This window comes from Littorina saxatilis, linkage group LG3 (assembly GCF_037325665.1).
Source record: "Littorina saxatilis isolate snail1 linkage group LG3, US_GU_Lsax_2.0, whole genome shotgun sequence".
Classification (NCBI taxonomy): domain Eukaryota; kingdom Metazoa; phylum Mollusca; class Gastropoda; order Littorinimorpha; family Littorinidae; genus Littorina; species Littorina saxatilis.
Genome location: NC_090247.1, coordinates 34538868 through 34565656, shown reverse-complemented (window position 1 = coordinate 34565656; position 26789 = coordinate 34538868). Strand labels below are relative to the sequence as shown.

Below are 26789 nucleotides of genomic sequence, written 5' to 3'. Positions count from 1 at the left end.
GTTATTCGCCAACTTTTGTTTTGCAATACCAGCAAATCTGATGATATCTCCATACCCGTAGGACCCGGCTGACATTTACTAGCATTTATTGGTACCCTTTTTTTTTAATCTGTCGAAATGAACAAATCAAAGATTATAATCAGGAAAATAAAGTTATTCATTTCGAGTCCACAATCTTGTTTGGACATTCTAGAATTCAGATAAACTACCCTTAATAAACTACCCTTATTTCTGCAATACTTTTCCAGTTTTGATTCAACCTACCAGAAACTTTCTTATCGTTTTTCTTTTGAAACAATCAGAACTTCATTTAAACCTTTTTTGGTGCACCCGAATTCCAATCATATCAGCTGCTCCAACGCATATTTCCTCGAAAATAATAATAATAATTGTCAGTAAGTACTGGTGTCACATGACTGATGTGAACCAGTTGATTGGCTAATGGCGATGCGCTAAAACTGTTAGCGCACTCTTGGAGTGCGCTAAATTTTCCACAGAGCGTATTCTTCCGCCCTTTGCCTAAGCGAGAGTGTACTCTCATCCTCAGAATTAATTAATGACATGTAGCTTATATTCTCCACAGTACAAATGATTATGACCATAAATTTCCTGCTTCTCAATTAAAGCATAAGTGGGTTTTTTCTGACAGATTGCATGTGCCTGTGCCACAGTTGCCACTGATCTAAAAATAGAACCCGCTGTGTCTAATTTTTCAGTTTCGATTTGCGAAGATTCCTCTCATAATTATGACATGTTAGTGGCATGTAGCTTATTATCCACATTACCAAATGATGAGTTAGTATACAATTCCCAGCAGCTAACAGAAAACACAAGTGTTATTCCGATAACGTAGCAGCTAGAATAGCACGTAGCAAACTACACTGAAATACGACTGCATCTGTTCAGTAAATGAATGTTTTCCGAATTATTATTTCAAGGCAAGAACAATCGGAATCGAAAACGTGTAGGGTTTAGAACGTTCTTACCATATATGAGACTAATTACCAGCCTGCCTCATGCGTGCAGACTCAGTGCAACGTGACGAGCAATTTTTTTGTTGAAATGAGACTCAGTGCAGTGGTTCGATGGCCATAGCAGATAGCTTAGCAGACGACATAAATCCCGCTCAGCAAATTAACATGTTGGGCAAATGTGAACGATAAAACGATGGGGATATTATAACGTGTAGGGTTCAGAGCATTCTTACCGTTCATATTTAGTACCAGACTCCCCGATGAGTGAAGATACCACACGAGAAACATGCCACATTTATTTTGAAAATGTGCTTACCGTCGACCTTGGCAAGGGGCAACACTCTGCACAGTCAATATGTCGAAGCTCGATGAAGGTTTCGAATCGCAAATAACTAAGAGCACAGTCCTTTCTCCGAGTTTAAATGAGGTCTCTATGAAAGATCATCACTTTTTAGCTTAACGCTAAACTGGAATTTACCAACAGAAATTAAAACAAGAGTTTGCGTGTGACGAAAGCACGACACACTTGAGACAGCCCACATAAAAGTAGATCTGACACAAACCTGACCACACAGTTACGCCTATCCAAATGCGCGTTGCAAAATGTGCGTTTTGAATCTTCTTTTTTCTCTGGCGGTACTGGCAATATCGTTATTGAAACAATCCCAGTGCACTAAGGGATTCATAGAGCAAATCTCGAAAATAATTATTGACCGTATGTTTGGTACCAACAATTTGACAGTCAAGCAGGTAACATTTCAAGAATGGGGTGGATTGTCAACTTGTCACCCAATCGTTTCAGACAAGTGCTTCATGATTTATTATACCACATGGTCATTCTTGTTTTGCTTTTGTCATGAAAAAGTTTCCTTTGCTGGTAATTTGTTTGAGAAATGATAGGACTACGCCATACTACTCTTGTAATTGAAATGTTGAATATCTGTTCATATAATTATCCGACTACTGTACCAGTCCTAAAACGAAACACAAACCAAGTTCAAGATCAACAAATGATCGGACAAAACTCTGACAATCGTGCCCCCCCCCCCCCGTCTCCTCATTTGATAAAAAAAAGTCCGCGACAAAGCCTTAATTTGAAAGGGATAACACTTTTTTGCCCTTCCCTTGCTATGGGACACCTCGCCTTGTCATATTATGTGTTTCACAATGACCTAGGTACCCATCTGACGTACACATTCGATGAAGTAACTTCAGGTGACGAGACACGACTTCCCTATGTATGTATGAAAACAAGAAGAAGAAAAAAAGTTACACTTACAAACCAAACTTTGTATGGTTAATGATCATAACGTTTTCGCTTTCGATGTTTCAAAGGTTAAATGGGCCACAAAGAAACAAAAGTAGAACAACACACACACACATATATCTTCAAACCAGAACAGTCAAGATCAGACCTTACACACATTCTATTTTCATTGCACAATTCCAGCAAACAAATTAATACTCAGTCAACAATGAACGGCAAAAGAAAACAAGCAATCGGCTATCATTACTGTTTGCTGCTAGACAAATTGGTGTGACCATTTTTTTTAGACAGATATTTCCTGAAGAAATCTCCAATTGGGCTCAAATTAACCACTTGTATCAAAACAACCTCATGGTAAAACCTCTGGAAGAGTTTGTATATCTAAGATTTAGAGGGAGAGATAAAGAGAGAGAGAGAGAGTGAGAGAACGAGAGAGAGAGTGAGAGAACGAGAGAGAGAGAACGAGAGAGAGAGAGAGAGAGAGAGAGAGAGAGAGAGAGAGAGAGAGAAAATTGAATTGAATTGAACTTTATTTATCGAGGGTAACAGAATAAGCAATGTAAGAGAGAGAGAGAGAGAGAGAGAGAGAGAGAGAGAGAGAGAGAGAGAGAGAGAGAGAGAGAGAGAGAGAGAGAGAGAGAGAGAGAGACTGAGAGAGAGAAAGACTGAGAGAAACTGAAACTGAAGCTGAAACTGAACTTTATTACCAAAGGATAGAGGTTTTAGACAAAGCCTAATCGTAAAACCTGTCCCTTATACAAACACTTAATACAGACGCACATAATATAGATGTTAAGAAGGAAAAAGGTTATAGTTTCTTATACACACTCGAAAATTGGAAAACAATATAGTGTGGAATTGGCAGCATAGTTGCAATAACGCATTGTGCAAAGCATCCAAAACAACTGATCGACAAGAGGGGGAAAATGTGGGGAGGAATTGTCACGATCATTTGCATGTATATTATTATTATCAAAACATACACAGAGAGAGAGAACGAACGAACGAACGAACGAACGAACGAACGAACGAACTTTATTTCACAAGGAGAAAGGTTTAAGGCACACTGCCTTGTCTAACAACCTGTCCTTAAACAAATACTAAACATATAATATTCACTAAAAAAAAGCATATAAATGGAACGAATTGATAAATGAAAAATGTTAAATGCAAACAGAATATAAAATGGAAACACAAATTAATTCGGAAAAAGTTAGAAAGTTATAAAGAAGAGAGGTAATGAACAAAAAGAGACAGAGAGAGAGAAAGGGAGAGAGAAAGCATTACCGTTTTTCATTGGGATTTTCCGGGAATGTTGGTTCCTTTCCTTTCAATTAAACAGAATGAGTTTTGCTGGGATATACTAGCTTTATGGTAAAGGCGAGCGCCAAGCATAAGTATTTAAAATGTACCTGCACATATTGCTTTCTCCGCCAACTGATCAAGAAAAAAAGTATTAGATTGTGAAAGCTTCTTCAAAATAATAAATTGACTCTCATGATGCGGAAAGACAGTTAGAGTGTTATTGCTGCCCACATTATTTATTGCTGCCACTGATAACGTAGCTTTGAGCACGTGAGCAAAGGTCCCCAAAATTGTCCGGGGTTGAACATTCTCAATCAAGAGGTACTTCATGAATAATATTGTTTGCATCTCCTGGACGATGGGTGGGATTAAGAGAATTTGCATTCATGAAGAATTCTTGATATGTGAACGGTCTCTTGAGAGATATCTAAGCACACGTGTACCATATGTATCTCATACCCATGTCGTGTTTATTTGATTTTGTTTTTAAATCCGGTTTTGTTTTGTTTTTTTGGTGTTCTTTTCTTCAGCCGAGGAATGTTCTGCTTTTATTAACAAGAAGAGCAAAATTAGTTTTTGCATTTTCCGATTAAAACTTGACCCCAAAGTGACTTTGACTATTTACGAGGGTCAAACAGGCTTGGATAGCATCCAGGGCCCATATTCTTGAAAAAGCTGCAACATTGTGTCCTACAAAGTCAAAATGTCGTTTAACTACCGCACAGTATTTATTTTTACTGCCCAGTAATTATTTATTTTCCCCCGGTATTCATGTGTTTCTGGCGGAAGGTCGGCAGCTACCAGTGTTGGTTATTTTTAGAATAGGAGATTCCCCATGCTTGCTCTTCTATGCGCACGCATTGCTGGCGTTTTTGCCAGCGTGTCAGTTTCAAAGTCAATAGCAACAAGAAATTCCTCCGAGGTAGGAAAAACACCCCCGTCCTTAGCATTCTCACTGCCACCAACTGAGCAGGCACTGCTAACAAGTGTGGTTATTTCCCTTTGACCATTAATATGTCGCTCTATAAGTCCTTGTAGAATCTTAATCCACCAATAACTCCCTAACCGTGTGTTTGACTGGTCCCAATATTTGTAAGGACCGTCTCAGGAATGTATAGAACCTGTTCACCAAGTTTGGTGACGATCGGTCCGTTCATTATTGAGATCTATATGCGAACACAAACAAACAAACACATCGAGCAAAACCTATACACACCCCTATACCGGGGGTGTAACAACCCAAACAAACTGAATGAAATAAAAACACGGTATTAAGACATTTTTATTTAAAACATTTGTTTTGTTAACCTCAGTTGCATGCAGGTGGCTGCTACTGCTATTTTTGTTTTGCCTTCTCTCTCACCTTTATGGGTTTTTTTTCAAGCGGGGAGCATCCTTCGTCATTGGTCTTTTTCTTTTTTCAATCAAATGTTTACATGGTTAAATTAACTTGCAAGCTTTATCAATAAACTAATATCATGTTAACCAAAGTGTCACGGTTTGGTGACATGGATTGTGAAAGGAACACTTTGTGGGGTGCCTTTCTCAAATTGTGATGGAAAGCGCCTGTGCTTTTGGGGGCGACGGGCTGTTTAGCTGACCGAGCATAGCGCAGCACGGGGATTTCGTTTTGCAGGAGTTCCACGTGGGTGATTTTGCTGTCTGGGCAAAATCGGCTGTGATTGTACTGGATATGTGACACGCGGAGTCACGTGATATTTTCAAGGTTGTTTTGTGAGGACTAACCGTTCATAATCACCTTCTGTGATATATTGAAACGTGACAAAAGCCTGGATTTAAAAAAACAACTAATTCCTGCCTAAATTGTTTTTAATCAATGTTGATATTACAACGTACTCTCTTGCATATGAAGAAAATAAACAAAAATAAACAAATGACAAAGAGTAACAAAAAAATACGGCCAGATGGCGATTTGAACTCGATTCAATCGCGTATCAGGCGAATGCGATAACTGTTCGGCCACGGAATCAGATGATAAATTCCCGACACTGTAATGCGTTAAAGAAGACGCTTTCGCAACAAAGCCGGTATGATCGAGCATCGGTTGAAATCTTTCGCGAGCAGTATCTCGTATTTGTCCGCAATGCAACGGTGCTTAAATGACACCAATGGGTGTCCATGAGGGGCATAAATCTACAAACAATATTTGAACAAGATTCATTGAAAATTGTAATTCAATCAAGTTTGCGTTTTAATGAAACAGATCCTGTGATTGGTCAGAATGCCCCAACTCATTAAAAATTACCGGTCATTAATTGTCGATAACCACTTGCTAAAAAATCCATTAACAACCTGCTGGGGAGGCGCATTGATACAGCCTCAACTAGTCTCGGTTAGCTTTGAGGGTCATTTTACAAGTAGGAAACATGAAGGCCAACGAAATACCGAGACCATAAGGTATGCGAAGTGATGACGTCGAATACGTGACGTAAGTTGATGCATGAATTCTTACGGACTACGTCAGTCAATTCCAAAGATCGCTTTTGTGATGAAAAGAATTTGTTTTGGAGTTTGCTGTCCAGAAACCCGTAAAAAAAGAAGGGAAAATGTGTGTGAAAGAAAACAAAACAGGAGCAGAGTGATACGATAGGAATACAGAGACATATTTCTTGGGACTTGACCCTTGCAGGTATGTGGACTGAAAGTAGTGTGTGAACAGAACAGAACCAATTCTGTCTGTTTACAACCGCATGAAAGCAGGAAAGAGATCGTCGTCAGATTGAATTACAATAACATTAACATGCTTCCATTTGAAACTTCTCGGTCTTCGATCATCTGGGATTGACGCCCTCCCAAAGTCTAATTGAAGCCCTCCGTCGCTTCGCTCCGTCGAGCTTCAATTAGCTTTTGTCGGGCGTCAATCCCCGATGAAGACCTCGAAGTTTCAAATGGAAGCATGTTAATGTGTAATTGATGGTTTGAATAACGTATGAAAAGAGTGACATGGACAGTGTTGGTGAAGTTACTGGCTGGTAGCGACTTTAGAGGAGGGGGATGGGTCCTCTAACTTTACAGCTCGGAGATACCCCGGTAAGGACTTACCGGTGTTTCATAAATAACACTTAGCGGACTTATCGAGCGTAAGTGGTTTTACAGGCCAGTATATGAGTTGCAGCTTTTTCAAGAATACCGGGGCCAGGGGTCATCAAACCGGCCATGGAAGTGTGAGAAGTTATAAAGGTCTAGCAAAAAAAAAACATTTTAAAAAAATGAGAATTTGCTATGTATTGAATAGCAATACGATTCTCTGTAGACAATTGCCTTTTCAATCGGAGTACATTAACAAGACGATGCACAACGAGTTTAAGAAAAAGGATCAAACAAATTCTGTAACATCTGAAATAAAAAAAACATGTAAGAAGTCAGGACACAAACGCATTCGTTTTCCAACACCGGCCTTTCTGGACAAGGAAATAACGCAGCGTGATGATCAAGTCAAAATGAATAAACATCCTGGTGAGTCACACGCACGCTAACACGCACGCACGCAAACACAGACGGACAGATAGACAGACAGAAAGGCAGACAGACCGACACACACACACACACACAAACACACACTCACATTCACACACACTCACACACACACACACACACTCACACACACACACACACACACACACACACACACACACACACTGACACACACACACGCACGGACGCACGCACGCAAACACACACACACACAATCACACTCACACACACACAATGACAAAGAACATAACACCAATACATTGTGTGCATTTGCATGCCTTTCAAGGTCCTCGTCTATAAATGCACAGGCGATAGATTTTCTCCTGAACTTGACATGTTTGCTTATGCTGATATGAGTTTTGGACATGCATAAAACAGCACACATAAAATGGTGTTTGACTACTTATCTTAGCAGGCCACCTTCACATTTATCCGAAGATTCAACAACTGAAAGGACAGGATATTCGCCTTCTGACATTTTAAACGACCCAACCACAGTGCTTCTATGCACGACAAAAGATTGGTGTGTGCTTACATTTGCTTAGAAAAGAGTAAGTTGCATTAGATAGGCAAAGCCAATTCCTTCAGGCCTGGGCCCAGTCTCTTGGGATTTAGTTTGTTCAAACGTGCTTGTTTACTGTCCGAACAGAATCCTTCCATGCTCGTTAGTTCCACTAGACGACTAGATCTTTTTTCGGGCGGGTGGCCGATTTTTTTTCTTAGTCTAGAATGTTGCCCTGAAGTTGCCCTAAACTAGTATTGCATGGAGTTTCACACATTATTTTAAAATAAATATATGATATTGAATGATACCTTCAGGAAAAAATAGACCCAATTTCTAACATACTTTGAGAACTGTCGTTTCCTTTCAAATAAAACGATCTTATCTGCCTGTGTTCGCTGCAGGAAATGCAACGTCGACCTTTACATGCTTACTGAAATTAAATCCTGCAAGGTTTCCTCAAGTGCGCGTGTGCCAACATTGTCAACTTATAGGTTCACAACACGCTGAGTGCTGTGGCATTATTATTAAAATTTGGCTTTTATCAGTACGAGTAACCCGGAAGATATCTGGTCTTGTGTGTTTATATGATTTATGTTTTGTGTGGAGTTTCCTTGGCCACTGAAAACTTCATGGATCTTTGTTTGCGTTTCAAACATGTGACACAGAAAGCAACAATACAAAGGCAGAAGGTAAATCAACTTTAAGCATTTCATGGGTGTTTATCAGTTAACAAAACATTGCTTCCTGCATTTGCCTTCCTTTGTGATTTGATAAATATTGTATGTGCTCGTCTTCCCGAAAGTATCTCAAAATGTGTTTCTTCAATTGTGTGTTTCCTCAATTGTGTGTGTGTGTGTGTGTGTTAGTGTGTGTGTGTTAGTGTGTGTGTGGGTGTGTGTGTGTGTGTTATTGTGTGTGTGTGTTAGTGTGTGTTAGTGTGTGTGTGGGTGTGTGTGTGTGTGTGTGTGTGTGTGCGTCTGTGTGTGTATGTGTGAGTGTGTGTGTGTTTGTTTGTGTGTGTGTGTGTGTGTGTGTGTGTGTATGTGTGTGTGTGTGTGTGCGTTTATCTGTGTGTCTGCGTGTGTGTGTGTGTGTGTGTTTTTATCTGTGTGTCTCTGTGTGTCTGCGTGTGTATGTGTGTGTGTGTGTGTGTGTGTGTGTGTGTGTGTGTGTGTGTGTGTGTGTGTGTAGTGGGGAGAGGGGGGAAGGCTTTCTTATTTTAGATTGAAAAAGTGCTGTCTGTCTGTCTTTTCTGTTTGAATTTCTGATTGTGTCATTGGTCTGCAAAACCACTTGAATGTATGATAGACAGTTGAAAAGAAACTTGATATGCCATTAATATGTAACATGTACAGTGGTCGCCGGTTAATATGACCGCGGTTAATATGACCAGCCGCGTATTATGACCAATTTTACCCGGTCCGGAATTGTCCTTCTTTGTTATGTATTAGAAAAAGCCGCTTAATATGACCACAACGCCGCTTAATATGGCCACATTGTTTCGAGAAAATGGCAACAAGTTCACATCTTTTTCAGTTTGAAATCACTCGGGGGGAAAAAATACATACGATTTTTTGAAAAAGGCAAAAAGACGTGCGATATTCTCTTTCTTTTTCGTGAATGAAGCTAAAGTGATCAGTGATCAGTGCTCAGTGATCTCTAATGTCGCGATCATTATTCTCTCTCTTTTCTTCCCCGAGACTGAGCGTCATAAAAAAGGCAAAAAAGCGTGCGATCTTTTCATTATTTCCCGTGAATAAATCTAAAGTGATCACGAACATTATTCTCTCTTTTTTTGGCAAACAGAGCACGAGCCAACCAATCTTTCAGTCTGATTCAAGAGGAAACAATGTCGAAACGAAAACGCCAAGATCGTACAGCCGAGGAAAAGCTAGAACTTATTGACAAATTTAAAGCTCTACCATCCTGTAGTATGCGTGAGAGTGCTGCACAGTTGGGCGTCAACAGAGGATTTTTGACAAACATTCTCAAGAATGAAGACAGCGTGAGGAAGGAGTGCGCAACGCAGGATTCACCGCAACGAAAGCGCCTACGACATGGAAAAGACAAAGATGTGGAAGATGGTCTTTTTCAGTGGTTCCAGAAGATGAGGGCAAAGAACGCGCCAATTCATGGACCATTGTTGTGTACAAAAGCAGAAGAATTGGCAACGGCTCTCGGACACACTGAATTCAAACCAACCGATGGATGGTTTTCTCGTTGGAAAGTTCGCAACGGCTTGACATTTCATAAAATTCACGGTGAAGCCCAAGACGCCGATTTTGATGCTGCTAAGACATGGAAAGACGACGTCCTTCCGAATCTGCTCGCAGATTATGCCCCATCGGAAATTTACAATGCTGATGAAACCGGGATTTACTTCAGAGCTTTGCCGGACAGCACATACGTCTCGAACAGACACATTTTCTTACAATTATTAATTACACAAAAATGTTTCGTTTTGCGATTTTTTTTTAGTCGTTTTCTCTAACATCGGTTAATATGACCAGCCGCTTATTATGACCATTTTACCCCGGTCCCAAAGTGGTCATATTAACCGGCGACCACTGTATTTAGAAACGAGGGCAATTTGATACTTAGGAAGAAGTGGTTCCTTGTTGCTGTTGTCCAACATAGAACGCCGTAGCTTGTCGTGCGATAAAGGGATTATCAGCTTTCCTAGAACTGCTTTGGAGCATTTTGGAATAGTTTTCTGATACTCTAAAATCAATATTTGACAGCCAAATACAACCGATTTGGACGTACCGGTATAATATATTGAAACTACGAACACACACACAAACAAACACCCCCACCCCACCACACTAACACACACACACACACACACACACACACACACACACACACACACACACACACACACACACACACACACACACACACATATTATCCTGTCATATAATTTTGTACAGGACGAAGTCAGATTTTGCGGTTGACATGGCAGAGAGCACCAAACCTTCACTCTTGGATGGCGCTGAAAATAAACGTGATGCTTTACAGGTAAGTGAACATTTGTAAATTTCAATGTTAGTACCAGATACTTTTTTGAGATGTTTTTGAGAAATGACTAAAAACTGCTCAAATGTATGAACGCATTGCTGAGAGTTCTGCAGCCAGACAAGTTTTGTGTCAACCACCTTTGTTTTTACTCAAACTAGCCTTTCCTTCTGTTTCTGTCATCAAGCCATCGATGAAGGACGAACGTTTTTTGTTTGTTTGTTTGTTTGATTTTTTACTCGTTGGTCGTGTTCGTCTTGGTCTGGTCTATTTCCTATGATACATTTAGACTCATACGAGTGTTGTTATCAAAATGCCTTGCGCGAATTCATATCTCTGCGTTCAAGGCCGGGGCAACTATATGCACTAATTGCGTGACTCTTCTTCTTCTTCGTTCATGGGCTGAAACCTGCTCGGTTTTTACGTGTGTAACCGTTTTAACCCCGCCATTTAGGCAGCCATACGCCGCTTTCGGGGGACACATGCTTAGTATTTTCGTGTCTTTATAACCCACCGAACTCTTACATGGATTACGGGATCTTTTCCGAGCGCACCTGGTCTTGTGCTTCTGTATACATGTAACGCCAAGCGATGTGCGTCACTGAATTCTAAATCGTGTGTGTGTAATCTTTGTAGTACGTAAGTCTGTTATGAGTGAATGTCTTCAGATTTTGCCAGAATGGCAATCAAGTAACTGAACAAACGACTATGAAAACAAAGACAATCACAGAACCAACAACCATGTAAACATAGATGAAGGAAACAACATGAAAACCAAAAGTATGCTTCAAATTTAATCCATCAGATAAAAAAAAAAAGGTGCATGATTATAGAACAATGTATAGGTTATTTTCAGAAAATGTATCTTTATCCCCGAGTACGCAGTAGGAGGGTCCAGCAGACTTTAATTGTGTGTGTGTCTATGTATCTGTGTGTCTGTCTGTCTGTCTCGACTTAACAGCTTATTGCTGGGAAACTACTGGGCGCAGTTCGTTCAAAAGTTGATACACTAACTTGATAATAGGTCCGATTGATCGTATAATGTTTGATACTTCATAATGTTACCTGGGACCTAAATGCGAAATAATCCACGAAAACGACTTTTAACGGGGGGAGGTTTGGCGGTGGGAGGCAGTTTGCCAAAAAGAACCGCCGAACACGAGAAAAGCATGCGAATCGCATGCGAGACGATTTGCAAGCCAGCCAGCGGGTGGGGATTTGGTCTCGGCAAAGAAACTACAATGCAGTGTTTGGTCTCGGTGAGACTGAAAGAGAGACAGAGAGCACGAGAGAGAGCGACAGGGACACACAGTGATTCAAGGCGCACAACTCTAGTAAAGTTGTCGTAGCACGTCCGCCTATGGCCAAAGTGATCCGGGTTCGATTCCCGGCATGGGCGGTCTATGTTTTTTGTGGTTTTTTTGGTTAAATTCTTGTTTACTATTGTTTATTATGAACGTTTTAATGTTTTATTTTACTCTAAAAAAAATTTAATTGTGTAAAATAAATAAATATATAATATATATAGTTTTTTTAAATCCACGTGCACAAGACAAAAACTTTCATACAGGGGGAGCGAGCCAGTCTGAAGAGTACTCGGGTCCAGCGCCAGCGTTTTTATGGTTCACTGTCAGTCGTTCTGCCTTTCTGTATAGTTCAGTGTATTTTTTCCCTAAAACATATTTTAAGTCCTAATTCACCGAAAACTCGTATATGATCCGTAGGTACCCTTAGAAAATAATGCACTACTGCAAAAGAAAATGTAAGTCCGATACTGGCTGAAAATTTGGGCAGGGGTCCGGGGCCTTACAAAAAAATAAAGAAAAAGAGTAAAGCGACGCCACTTTAATCGCAGTGTGGTAACCTAGGCGCGTTACGTTTTTTGTTCTGCCGGTTAGTTCAGTCCACAGGGAGGAGTCTACAAATTTTTTGTTGTTGCTACAAGTGAAAGACATGCGCGCATGTTCACAAAGTATGGTGGAGAGTTTACAACTGCATACTTCGGTACATTGATGGGACCCACACACAGCCGTTCTCAAACGTTTTGCTTCGACTCTAAGGACTCCGTTGAACCTAGACATCTTACTGCTTATGTAGCTGCCGGCTAGCTGCCAACAGGAACTACGTCACTGAGGTAACCTCTTTCTGTTTGGAAAACCCTTTCTGGATAAAACGCTTAGTTTGGTCAAATCAGGCCGGAGAAGGGGGTTGGGTAAAGGGGATGGACAGGGGAGAAAACTACATCATAGGAGAAAACCCGCCGCCCACGCAACACGTGCTCCACGAGGCAGACAAGTGGGGGTGGGGGTGGGGGGGGATGGGGTTAAGAGGAGGGGCCGCACTGGCAGTCCCAAAACTCGGAACCAGCGTGAGAAAATCGCCGGGTCTGGTCAGCAACGTATTTCAGTAAACCTACCATGGAAAGGCAATCTGCTCTAAAATAAGTACCAACATTTTACTGAGAGAAAGAGCAAAACCGATTTTAGAGGGTGCATCTTTAACTTGACCCACTACCAAAACTGACCTGGATGATATATTTCTGCTCTCTATCTCTCTCCCTCTTTCTTATCCTGCAAACTTGTGAAGAAAACTGCTTTTTGAAGTAAGGACGAATTATTCCTTAAGTATAGTCGCTTTTTTCCACATGCACACGAAGAGGGATAAGCCACTAGCAGGTCTGCACATTTGTTGACCTGGGAGATCGGAACAATCTCTACCTTTAACCCACCAGGTGTGGCAGGAATTCGAACCCAAGACCTATCGCTTAGGAGGCCGGCGTATTATCCATTAGGCCACTGCGCCCGTCTATTGCGTGACTTTTTTCAGATAGATTTTAGTAGCTCACAGTCATTCTCATACCAAAGTAAAATGTACACCGACATGATCACCATGTTTTTTGAGTCAAAATGGTGTGTTACTTTGCTTTATTTGTTGTTGTCCAATAGCTATTCATTATCCGACCCTCAACTATTGCAACATCATGCATACCGTCTCTAACAATTACAGTTTTGCAATGAAATTCTATGTGGAAATACGGCAAGTGAAAGAAAATAAGAATCAGAGATTTGGTTCTTCATTCGAATGTCAAGGTTAAAAGTGGAGGGAGCAGACACGTTGGTGACTGTTTCCACACCACTACCACTGACGTTTGAAACACGGACGTACGATTTAATTTTTTTATTTTTTTTATAAATAAACTTGGCATGTTAAGATGTCATCATCACGGAAGCTTCCTCATTGAAACTTGAGCCTATGGGCTTGGGTCCATGAAAATCCTAGGCCAGTCAACTCTGTTTGTGGTATTTGACAAAGACTTGCATCCTGAATTACGTTTTAACATAAATACGTCCTTGTTTAATAAAAAATGTTTTATAAAGAGACTCGATTTAAAATTGTCTTGGTTGACCCAATGTCAAGACAATGTGGTGGTATTAAGCATCCAGTAAAAAAGGAATACACAAAGAAAGTCAAGGGTTCAGGTACTTTAACGCTGTTCGACGCGTATTTTATTTTAGTGTCAGGGAATTCAGCGGCTGTGTGTGTGTGTGTGTGTGTGTGTGTGTGTGTGTGTGTGTGTGTGTGTGTGTGTGTGTGTGTGTGTGTGTGTGTGTCGAATAGCGGAGGATCTTGGTCTTGTTGCTCATCATATGCCCAGGCTTTTTCCTTGTGCAAGAGCATGCTTCTACTAGTCTTGGACACATACCTTAATTCTACAGCTGGGCAGAGTTAACATTTTAGCTTCATTTAATGTAACTGACACTCGTAGAAATCTACGAAATGAACTGACTCAATGAATATGACTACCGATTTGTTTTTACATATAGATTACTGGACAGATCAGGGGTGGTATAAATGATTGCTGGTTCTGAGAGAAATGTATCTTTAGCACAGAGAACAAAGGACTCAATCAATGCACAAGTAGACCACACTCATATTCGCCTTGTCATTTAAAACAGTTACAAAAACCGGTTACCTCTTCTAGGCCTGGCGACAGGACGTCCTCAAGTGGTACCCCAAACTGCACGAGCGAGCCTACTTCGTACCTCCTGTGTACATGAAGCGCATCAACTATGACTTGCAACACATCGCAGACCAACCAGTGGCTGTGCCAAAAGATGCTGTCAAACGCGCGGAAAAGCAAAGCATGGACATTGATGAAGGCTATGAACTAGAAGACCAAGAACAGCAGCGGATTCTCCATTGCCTCCAGAAATTCTGCGAGAAACACAGCGCTTCTGGTAGTGAAGGCACTAGGACCGAAGATAAGGTGAAATGTAGTAGTTATGTAAAGCTAGATAGGGGAAGTTCTGAGTTCTTTGTATCTGAGGAAGAGAGTGCGTGAGTGAACGAGGTAGCAAGGTATACTTGTCTTTAATCTGACACAGCTCATAACATGACTGTTGAAGTACGATGCTGGTTTTTCATGTAAACATCACGTTTAAGTAAATTCGAATCACACCTACACCGCGAACTAAATGTATTTATGTATTCGTTTTGAGAAATAGTTAAATTCGTTTATTTGATAAATTTTATTTATTTATTCATTTATTTTGTATGCACATTTGTCAATAAAAATCTTTCTTTATTCATTAATATATAATGTATGATGCAGAAAATTATTACTGATAAGGTTTGATCATTTCCATATTTCTTTTTTTATTAATTGAGTAATTATATGTCTTTCGATAAACTATAATCTTTGGTAGACAGTTAATTTTGTTTGAAAATGAGGCCCGCAATTTAGTGCTGACCTCGGTTAAGCTATGTTTCAGAAAGGATCATGCATTGAATTGATAGAAAACATTATCGTTGTTGTCACTTTCAAATAATGTGTTACATGATGCAGGGTTTTGAACACAAAGACGGCGAGGTGATGTTTGTCCTGTCACAACTCAAGTTCACCAGCTATTTAGGAGAGCCTTGTTTTGCTGCTGCAGTTAAAAACTTCCCGCGATCCGTCGACCTGAAGAATCAGAACCAGGACAGAGGAGACTTTGATATCCTCATCATCCACCGGCATTACGGCCTGCTGGCCGCGGAGATCAAGTCTGTGGGCACTCTCTTCACCGGGAAGCCTGATTCACAGGACAAGGAGGACATAATCCTGGTGAGAAGACTCAACAAGATCATCAAGCAGCTCAAGAAGTCTGGTGATGTGCTCAGGCATCTGACGAGCGATATACACGACCAACTTAGGGTGACCAAGACCCTGATGCTGCCCAACATTGCTGCTGCTCAGCTTCGGCGGGTGTTGCAAAAGGACCCCAATCTCAAAAAGGTGTGGATGAACTAAAGAGAGATATTACCGATATGCTTAGTATTGGGTGTCATTGTTAGAAACACTTTGTGTATGCTCATTTTCTTCTAAACGTTCTTCCTTTTCATACTTTTGTGTCTCTGATAGGATACACCTTCTTTTTGCAGATTGATGGTTGTGTGGGGTTAAAAAGATCTTTTGAGAATAGTCAATGAACACAATAATTAGGTTTACTTACTTCCTAATGTGGTTCTGCAGTTTTTGACATATACACATGCCATTTCTATTACAGGAGCTGTGTGCTTGCTTTGGCATATCAGACACAGAGGATCCAGTTGATCTGTGTCTGACAGCAGATCAACTGTCAGACAGACTTCGTTTCTGGGAAGTAACCGATGACGTCATGGAACGGCTGGATCAGTGGTGGATAGCTTTAATGACAAGCAAGGGAAAAGACCCTGTCATGACGAAAGAGGTGTATGAAGAACTTGTGTTGAGGTATGCCAATGTCAACAGAACTGGGTGTTTTCTTCTCAATTTTTGTGCAAATGTCAAAGAAAGTTACACATTTACAAGACATTTTTTTATTCGTCGAATCAATCATACAAGGCAATGGACGGGAAGTTATTAGCTGATATTTTAGGGGTAAGAGGAATGGGGGGGGGGAGTTAAAAAGACATAGATCATAGAATATAGAAGAGAGAGAGAGAGAGAGAGAGAGACAGAGAGGGAGAGAGAGACACAGAGAGACAGAGAGAGAGAGACAGAGAGACAGAGACAGAGAGAGAGAGAGAGAGTGCGAGAAAGAGAGAGAGAGAGAAAGAGTGTGCGAGAAAGAGAGAGAGAGAGAGAGGGAGAGAGAGAGAGAGAGAGAGAAAGTGTGCGAGAAAGAGAGAGAGAGAGGGGGAGGGTATCAGATAATACTTATTTGGCCACGACGTCGACCATTTTAGATTTGCAGGCCCAGCAACGACAGTGGAGGTGTACTGCCCTTCATCTGTGAGCAAGGCCTCAAAGGTGGTTCGCACTGAGGGGGAAGGGGTGTCAGAGACTGCAGCTCGCTTCATGGACTTTGTGCTGCACCGGAATCAGATCAAGATCCTCAACTCTGGGGAACATCTGGTCTACCTCACAGGTAAATAATGGCCTTGGTTCAAAATTCAGACACATTCTATTGTTTTTCTGTGTAAAGTTTATCATTCAAAAACACATCGAAAATGTCTACAGTCTGACTATAGCCTACATGTTCAATGCATCAAGTTCATAATTAAATGATTGTGAAGATTATGTTGCTGCTTATATTAATAAGTACCATTACTCTGGTTTAATTCTTTTATGATAATATTTGTCTATTTCAGGTCCACCTGGAACAGGAAAAACAATCATATTAATATTGCAAGCAGAGCAGTGGTTGAAAGATGGACATGACGTGCACGTGGTTAGCATGTACAACGAAAGTTTGGCAGCTTCACTGTTCATGATTCATAGTCTGCAGGCTAAGTGTCCAACAATGGTGAGTACCTTATCATTTTCAATCTCATCATGGGGGGGGGGGGGGGGGGGGGGGGGGCTTGATATTAGCAGTGTAGTAGCTACACTTTCCTGAAAGGTGACAATAGATCAGTCACTTAAGATACATTTACTCGAACGTGTTTTCTTTTTATGAGTTATTAACACCGGCAGATGCAACTGTTACAGAGCACTCTTCCGATAGAATATTCTGCAGTGACTGGAATGTACATAGAAGTTCTTTCATTGCAAATAATTGCACAGAACACTCTAAACAGAAGTGTTCTACTTTATAAAAAAAAATCTATAACACGTTTGGAACACTTTGTGACATAGTGTTGTAACAGAAATGTGTTCAAAAGTGGAACACTTCTTTTAGAGTGTAGGTTTATTCTGTCATTTAGGCAAGTTACATTGATGTAGTGGTTAGGAAGTGATTATCATTTACCCAATGACTGAGTCACTACGAAGTCATTTGAGTATCGCGCGCGCTCAAGCCAGAAGATAATGCCAAATTCTTCCCCTATCAGCGAAGAAAGCTGACCTGAAAATCGTTGCTACTCAGAGGGCGTTGGAAAAGGCAGCGACCACAGTTGCCCTCATGACACAGGCATTGTTTCAGGCGCAATACAGTCTTGAGTCGAGCGTTTTAAAATGCCTGAGCCTGAAGGCGGGTGTAACTTACACCTCTTGGCATCAGTCTGCCTTAGAGATGAGGACGACAGTCAGCCAGACGGCCAGAATAGCGCGCTGCATTTCCTGCATAGAACTAAGGCGCGTCTGCCGCGACGGAGCCTGAGCTAAACATTGGCGGGCACTGCTCACAGCCCGGCACACGGCACTGTAAACATTCCCCGTTCCTTCACCTCTCTCACCACCATCCGCCCTACCCTTGGTCTCATGCCTGAATAGGAGAAAAAGTTCACTAACAGCGCAGGGGGAAAAGCCATAACTAACTACAACTCGGATGCACAAGCACTAATTGGCCTTGCATGCAAGGAGCTGTCTCTGCGTCGCCGCTTTGTAATGCAACCCTCTTTTCCCAGAGATATGGCTGGACTGTGCTCTGATAGTGTGCCAGGCACAACACTGCTCTTTAGAGACAACCTGTCTGCCTCACTGAAAGAGATTAAAGAGCTGAATCGTTTAACACAGACTAACAGGCCAAGCACCAGCAGTTATTCATACTATGATAACAAAAGGAGCAACACTGCCAACAGACATTATAACGGACGGACTTTTTTAGGCATGAGAAATCAGCCGTACCCGGCACGGCGCAGCAGGGGAGAGCTTTTGGAGGCAAGAGGGGTCACAGTCACTCAAACTTGCACAGGTAAGCCCCTCATCTTTGTTGGAAGAAATGATAGTTGAAGCCTCTCTCATTCAAGGTGGCAGATTAGAACAATTTTTGGATCCCTGGAAGCTGATTACCTTCTGACAGGGACATTTTGCAAACAGTGTCGGGGGCTCCGTTAGATTTTAATTGCCCAGGTAACGAACCGAAACTGACATGTGTTTCACAGCCTCGGCTTAACTGCCAAGAAATAGAAGCAATTGATGCTGAAATCCAGAAACTGTGCATGATGTTAGCTTCCTTGACAAAAAAGGTGTTCTTGTTTTTTCTCATAAGACAAAAACCACCAAACCAAGTGTCCACCTGAACCAGTAGAGTTACTGGAATTTAGTGAAAGCGAGAAACTGTGTCCTGTGGTCACTTAAAAGCAAGGTGGATTAAAAGTATGCTTCTGCTGGCATTGACACAGATAAATATGCAGCTCACTCAACCCGTAGTGCTAGTTGTAGTGCAGCACAAAAACGAGGGTACACCTCTAAAGACAATCCTCAAAGCAGACAGCTGGTCAAGTGAATTGTTTTCTCTAAATTCTGCAGGAAAGCTGTTCCTGAGTTAAACTTTGATCAAATGGTATTAGACCGATTTTGTTAGATAAATAAATGTTGTGGTTTACCTTATGTTTTATTTGAATGAATGTTAGTTCGTGACCACTAGACTAAGCTCTGGAGTCTCACGTGACTTCGTAGCGACTCAGCCATTGGGTGAATTATAATTATAAAGATAAACTAGACTTACGGTAGGAAGTGGAAGTTTAATTGTAATTACCATGAGCCTAATGACAGGAGCGGAGATATCACGTCCTTTCCTAGTCAGTGGTTCATGACGATTCATTAGGCTGAACCTCCCTTTAAAATAAGTCTAGTGGACTCTCACTGCTCTGAAAATTGGCATTTATATCGTCTGGCTTGCGCGCGCGCGATACTCACATGACATCTCCGCTCCTGTCATTAGCCTCATGATAATTACAATTAAACGTCACCTTCCTACCGTAAGTCTAGTTTAATCTTATCATTCATTGAAAAATGTTGAGGCAATACATTACTCAATCATTCAAAGTTCTCTCAGGGACACAAAATCCATTTCCGCGAGTTGAAAGGCATTGATACGGCAGTGGACGAGTTAGCTGCATGTGCTGAGGGTGGCCACCTGTACCTCATTGTGGATGAAGTGGACGGAAGGTAATGTATTTTGTGCTTGCTTGCTTACTTGCTCAACACTTGTGGGAAGAAGGGAGTTACTTGATTTAATAGTTGCTTCCTTCCTTTTCCTTGAGGTTTATCAGGCTGGTTGTGGTGATGATGTTGGTGTTGGTGGTGGTGGTTGTGGTGGTAACAGCAGCAGCAGCAGCAGCAGCAGAAGCTATAGTAGTGATAGTGTCAGTAACAGTAACAGCTTACAAATGCAGAGCAAGAGTAGTCATGTTGATAATACTGTTCGCATCAGCAACAGAAGTAGTAGTTGTAGTAGCAGTATCCGTCGTACTGGTAGAAGCAGAAGCAGCAGGAGTAATATAGGCAGTAAAAGCAACAGTGGCGGCACATCCAGCGGCACCAGCATTGCCAACCAACAACTGATGAACCAGTTACAAAAGTAACTACAAGATGAATAATAGAAGAAGAACAGAAGTAGCATAAACAGCTTCAGCATGACGACAGCAACAATATATGAGTTAACAGTAGATCTATAAGCAGCAACAGTAATAGTTGTAGATATATAGTAGCAGAAGTATAGTATACTAGAAGTACTTTACTACTATTACCAGCAGTCGACACGCGATGATACATATGATATATGCCCTTTGACCTTTCCTTGGGAATAATTATCCTGTACTAAAAATAGAATATGGGATTGTGGAAAAGCTGTTCAATGGCACTCACACACTATATTCGATTTTAAATACACGACTCAAAACCTTTGGGATAAATCAAAAAGAAAACAAGTCGCGTGAAGCGATATAAAAACATTTAGTTAAGGTCAACATCACAAACCAATCATCGCCGAGACTACATTAAGATAGTCTCGGCTAACCATACCGAAGACCGAGACGGGTCATGCTCGCCGCCGCGAAGCACGCGTCCGTAGTACTTACTGAACCTCTTTTCGTGTATTCTGAGCACATTTTTAGAATAAACATGACATAACTATATATTTTTGAATTCAAGAGAAGATTAGGAATATAATACAATGCAATCAATTTTAAATCTGTTTGCGAAAAATCCATTCTATTGACAACTTTAAGGGCAGGAGCTACCTTCAAATACACCGTTTTTCTCTTCCGAGACATTTGACCACAACATTCATGCTCTGAACTGTTTGTGTTTAAATTTGGTGTGCATTTTCTTTCATGTTTTTAGAATGATAGTATATCGTCCAAAACAAATTTGCTCTTCGATTGACTTTGGTAAAAACTATTAAATGAAAAATAAGCATAACGTTGAATCAAAACATGTTAGTTCACAGATGACAAGATAATTTCAAAACTATTCATCAGAATGATTTGAACTTGTGCACAAATGTTTAAGACATGCTGATAGATGTTTTGTTCTGTACGATTTTCTCTAGTAAAAAAGTTAAAGAGATACAAATGTTGACTTTGTGGCTACAACATTTCTGAAAACTGGAACATTTGTATCTCTTTTTACATTTAGTCAAGTTATGACTAAATGTTTTAACATCGAGGGGGGAATCGAGACGAGGGTCGTGGTGTATGTGTGTGTGTATGTGTGTGTGTGTGTGTGTGTGCGTGCGTGTAGAGCGATTCAGACCAAACTACTGGACCGATCTTTATGAAATTTGACATGAAAGTTCCTGGGTATGATATCCCCATAGGTTTTTTTCGTTTTTTTGATAAATGTCTTTGATGACGTCATATCCGGCTTTTCGTGAAAGTTGAGGCGGCACTGTCACGCCCTCATTTTTCAACCAAATTGGTTGAAATTTTGGTCAAGTATTGTTCGACAAAGCCCGGACTTCGGTATTGCATTTCAGCGTGGTGGCTTAAAAATTAATTAATGACTTTGGTCATTAAAAATCTGAAAATTGTAAAAAACATATTTCTTTTATAAAACGATCCAAATTTACGTTCATCTTATTCTCCATCATTTGCTGATTCCAAAAACATATAAATATGTTATATTTGGATTAAAAACAAGCTCTGAAAATTAAATATATAAAAATTATTATCAAAATTAAATTGTGGAAATCAATTTAAAAACACTTTCATCTTATTCCTTGTCGGTTCCTGATTCCAAAAACATATAGATATGATATGTTTGGATTAAAAACACGCTCAGAAAGTTAAAACTAAGAGAGGTACAGAAAAGCGTGCTATCCTTCTCAGCGCAACTACTACCCCGCTCTTCTTGTCAATGTCACTGCCTTTGCCGTGAGCGGTGGACTGACGATGTTACGAGTATACGGTCTTGCTGCGTTGCATTGCGTTTAGTTTCATTCTGTGAGTTCGACAGCTACTTGACTAAATGTTGTATTTTCGCCTTACGCGACTTGTTACATTTAGTCAAGTTTTGACTAAATGTTTTAACATAGAGGGGGAATCGAGACGAGGGTCGTGGTGTATGTGTGTGTATGTGTGTGTGTGTGTGTGTGTGTGTGTGTGTGTGTGTTTGTGTGTGTGTGTGTGTGTGTGTGTCTGTCTGTGCGTGTGTGTGTGTGTGTGTGTGTGTGTGTGTGTGTGTGTGTGTGTGTAGAGCGATTCAGACTAAACTACTGGACCTATCTTTATGAAATTTGACATGAGAGTTCCTCGGAATGATATCCCCAGACATTTTTTTCTTGTTTTCGATAAATACCTTTGATGACGTCATATCCGGCTTTTTGTAAAAGTTGAGGCGGCACTGTCACACCCTCATTTTTCAATCAAATTGATTGAAATGTTGGCCAAGCAATCTTCGACGAAGGCCTGACTTTGGTATTGCATTCCAGCTTGGTGGCTTAAAAACTAATGAATGAGTTTGGTCATTACAAATCGGAAACTTGTAATTACAATTATTTTTGTATTAAACAATCCAAAATTACGTTCATCTTATTTTTCATCATTGTCTGATTCCAAAAACATATAAATATGTTATATTTGGATTACAAACAAGCTCTGAAAATTAAAAATATAAAAATTATGATTAAAATTTATTTTCCGAAATCGATTTAAAAACAATTTCACCTTATTCCTTGTCGGTCCCTGATTCCAAAAACATATAGATATGATATGTTTGGATTAAAAACAAACTCAGTAAGCTAAAAAGAATAGACATACAGAAAAGCGTGTTATCGTGCACAGCGCGACCACTACCGCACTATTCTGCATGGCTTGTCGAGTTCACTACCTTTGCCACGAGCGGTGGACTGACGAAACTACGAGTATGTGGTCTTGGTGAAAAAAGCAGTGTGTTCAGTTTCATTCTGTGAGTTCGACATCTTGACCAAATGTTGTTATTTCGCCTTACGCGACTTTTGTTTTTACATGAATGGCTTGAACTCTGTTAGTTTTCAGATCAGATTTACACGAGTTGTTTTTTTGAATATTGAAAACGAGGTTTCAACTGTTTGAAAAAGCAACGTGTGTAAATCTGATATGAAACAGCAAGCCATGTAGTATTCTGTTCATCCTACATACTCTACTTGCGTGTCTATTGCTCCAAACGTCCCACAGTCGAAGTGCCCAAATTGAATATGGGTCTTATGGAACCGCAATCTCTTCCAAAGCCTTGTGAAATCTTTGAGATCAAAGCAAAAAGACGTCACTCTCGAAAGTATAGCGTGTCGTGTACGTTCACAAAGTTCTTCCAGAAAAAACAGCAAGCGCAAAAGTGTCTCCCAGAATGACGTTTGTCTCGGTAACTTTGACCTGACACGACTTCATTTGCGTGATATACACACGTATACGTATATGGTTTATTTAACTAATAGGCGGTCTTTTCTCACTATGTAGGGTCATAACAACATACATTTTTTTCAGTGTATTTCCACAGTTTTGCGACAAGCTGGTCGGCTGTGTGAGGAGACTGCACCTCTGGGCTGCCCACATCTACCACACCTTTACCCCACATTTTACGGAGTTCGCCCTTGCTGTCCCTCTTCGTACCCCTAGTGCTGTCACTAGAGAAGTAGGAGGATATTTTCTGAAATATTTATACTTAAAGATACATCCCTTTCCATGTAAACGATCAGGTAAACCATCACAGAAATGTCAAGATTTTTTTCATGGGACACGAGCTTTGTTGCATGTAACGATATCTGTATTCTTACCATATGGAACGGTATTTGCGGTTTTACCATAGCCAGCATGAGCTGCAACCCCTACTCTTAATCTGCCACCCTTGTACACAGACTGTCTTTCCTTTGCGTCTCATTTTATATTGATTTTCTGATTCGATTTAATTTCTGGTGGACTGAGCATTTTCACTTTGTTTATTCCTTTGGCTGTAAGTTGATTCGTTGGTTTACCTAAAACATATTACATTTTTTAAAGGCACATATCAAAGCTATTCATTGTGTTCAAGATTGTGCACCTGCTGTTGACGGTGTGTAAAATAGTGAGAAGAGAAAGTTTATTACATATTTTCCCACAAAACAAATACTAACGAATAGAAAAGTGAACACTGTCAAGATTCTAAATCTTGCTGACTTAACATGATTACCTGTAATCTGTTCGTTCATGATCAGATTCAGAGTTCTGACTTCGTTCAAAAGTTTGGATTGGTGAAAGAGTTTGAGCAGAACGTCTATCCCCACACTGACGGTCCTCTCATTCGTGAACTACGTCATCAAGGTCCAGATCATCCCGATGGCGTCATGCCACGAGACTGTGAAGCCTGTGGCACACAGCTGGCCTCTGTGCTGATGGAACTGCATGTGGGAAGTAAGGCTGATGGTATGCAGGTGTGCGTGGCTTAGCTGGCTTTAACATGACGGTTGCAAAAAAGGAAACAATTTTAAATTTACTCCAATATGTTTTGGAACGAACACAGTTTCATTTTAATTTCAGGTAACGTATGAAGGTACCTAAAAAATACAAGAGGATAACAATTTGTATTACATTTATTAATGTATTGACCATCTGGAATCTAGATTGGCCAAAGCTCATTTTGCATCCAAATCAGCGGCATGCACAAGCGGTTTTAACATGACTGATTTTGCCAAGGACCTTTAGCCATACGGTAAACTGTTGGCTGATACCTTTCAGTGTCAATCTCATGACAGGATAGACAATTCAAGAAATCCTCAAGAAGAGTTCTCAGCATGATCAAACACAAATTTTGAAGCACAATGATCATAGGTAATTTTGGGGGTGGGACCGGGTTAGGTCATACGGACTTCACGAAAATATCAATTTATGACGCCATTCTGCAGACTGTTTCAGACCTTTTGGGTGAATGTGAACCTATCCAATCACACGATCAAACTGGTTTAATTTGAATTATGTCTAGGTACTGCTGGCACAATCGAGGAGACTCCAGAGTCTTGCAGCCCGGAACCCCTGCAGTATCGGGACGTCTTTTTGCTTTGCCTCACCGGTTTCGACGATTGCGGTACACACAGAAAAGAGCAAGAAACGTGTGGTATCATCAAGGGTCTTCGGCTATTTGGGATTCCAGTTACTGTGTTGTCGTAAGTAGTCAAAAGCTTCTTTTGTATGTGGTACGCGTTATATCGCCAATGCTTCATTTGTAATTCGTTTGCACGTCATTTAATCCTGACCAAATCTGTCTTAGCTATGCGTTATGTTTAATTGAAACGTAAACGAAAAGTGATTTTTTATTGCCAAGAACTATACACTCATGATATAATATAGTATACACTACAAGTCTATGGTATTGTCCTATGGTGTTTAAAATAAATAGAAACATGAAAATGGATTCATTTTTTATAGACAAACCAGTACTACGTAGTGATACGACTATAATACGTAGTCCATAAACATTTATATTACGTACATCGAAAGCAGTTCAGCCAGCCTACATCTGAGGCAGTTTTGGGTCGCGTTTACACTACAAACCTTGAAGTTGGACTAGGGTTCTGAAGGGAGATCAAATGAGGATCACTAAAAGTAAGCTCTGTTTCTGTGTAGTAGAGCGTTTGCATCCTATCTCATGGTGGCAGAATGATTTGCAGCCAAACTACAACTCAAGCCTATAAAGCAGTTGACCTCCCCAACTTAGTTGGAAAAAAAGCTCTGCAAAGACAGGATGTTTGTTTCAGGGGCCTTAGATACTAGCCGATTTTCCGACAAGTACCTTGGTGATTGTGTAACCCTTTTAACCTTCGCCGGATCACGCTTTGGACTACACAGTCCGGATGATGTGTGTCGTGTACGACCCATACTTTCCAAAGAAAGATTCGACGTAAAATGTATGGGTCGTGCACGACCCACGCCATCCGAATAGGAATAAACGTTTTGCCGCCTCTTTGCAGAGTATGGGTCGTACACGACCAACGCCATCCAAAGAAGGATAAACAGCGTAAAATTCCTCACGTCATTCCATTTGGGTCGTACACGACCCACTCATCCGGGCGGTGTAGTTCAAATTACGTCGTTTATTTGTTTGTATACAAAGATAATCTTTCAAACGTTGGGCAAGGGGATGGTTTGTATGGTGATTAGAGATTACGTGAAGTCTCAGTTAAAAGCTCTTAAGTTTCTGAGATAAAGACGATTTGGTGAGGCTCTGGGTCGTCCACGACCCACGACCCACGAAGCACGGTGAAGGTTAAGATGTCATTTCAAATCATAGAGGCAACATCGTATGCACGTCTCAGTGTCAAATCATAGTTCTTGTGGCACTTTTAAAGATATATACATTCTTTATTTCAAGATTTAATGTCCATATTCATTCAATTCACTAAAACAAGAAATCATTATTCACAGGGACGACGATACAACCTCGCGCAGCAATTTGCTGACAGACGTGGTCACCATGCAGGGTCAAGACAGTGTCATCGCCACACGCGCCCAATGTGTTTTTGGGCTGGAGAGGAAGGTGCTGAATGGATAGGGGAGGATCGGGTGTGTGTGTGTGTGTGTGTGTGTGTGTGTGTGTGTGTGTGTGTGTGTGTGTTTCTCTGTGTGTGTGTGGGGGGGGGGATGAGTG

General features: G+C 40.7%; 1 protein-coding gene across 1 annotated transcript; it reads left to right on the top strand.

Moving 5' to 3' along the window:
* Positions 1-7387: 7387 nt before the first annotated feature.
* On the top strand, positions 7388-16964 carry LOC138961186 (uncharacterized). The gene is made up of 6 exons (XM_070332786.1): positions 7388-8235; positions 10480-10567; positions 14547-14831; positions 15411-15842; positions 16114-16319; positions 16775-16964. The coding sequence occupies exons 2-6, from the start codon at positions 10505-10507 to the stop codon at positions 16962-16964; spliced, it is 1176 nt and encodes a 391-aa protein (XP_070188887.1). The 5' UTR covers positions 7388-8235; positions 10480-10504.
* Positions 16965-26789: the final 9825 nt, after the last annotated feature.

Excerpts from the sequence above, each read along its gene's own strand:
- LOC138961186 (XM_070332786.1), top strand. The coding sequence starts at position 10,505 with ATGGCAGAGAGCACCAAACCTTCACTCTTGGATGGCGCTGAAAATAAA. Across the intron at positions 15,843-16,113 it reads AGGACCCCAATCTCAAAAAG|GAGCTGTGTGCTTGCTTTGG; the intron begins GTGTGGATGAAC and ends TTTCTATTACAG. Across the intron at positions 16,320-16,774 it reads TATGAAGAACTTGTGTTGAG|ATTTGCAGGCCCAGCAACGA; the intron begins GTATGCCAATGT and ends CGACCATTTTAG.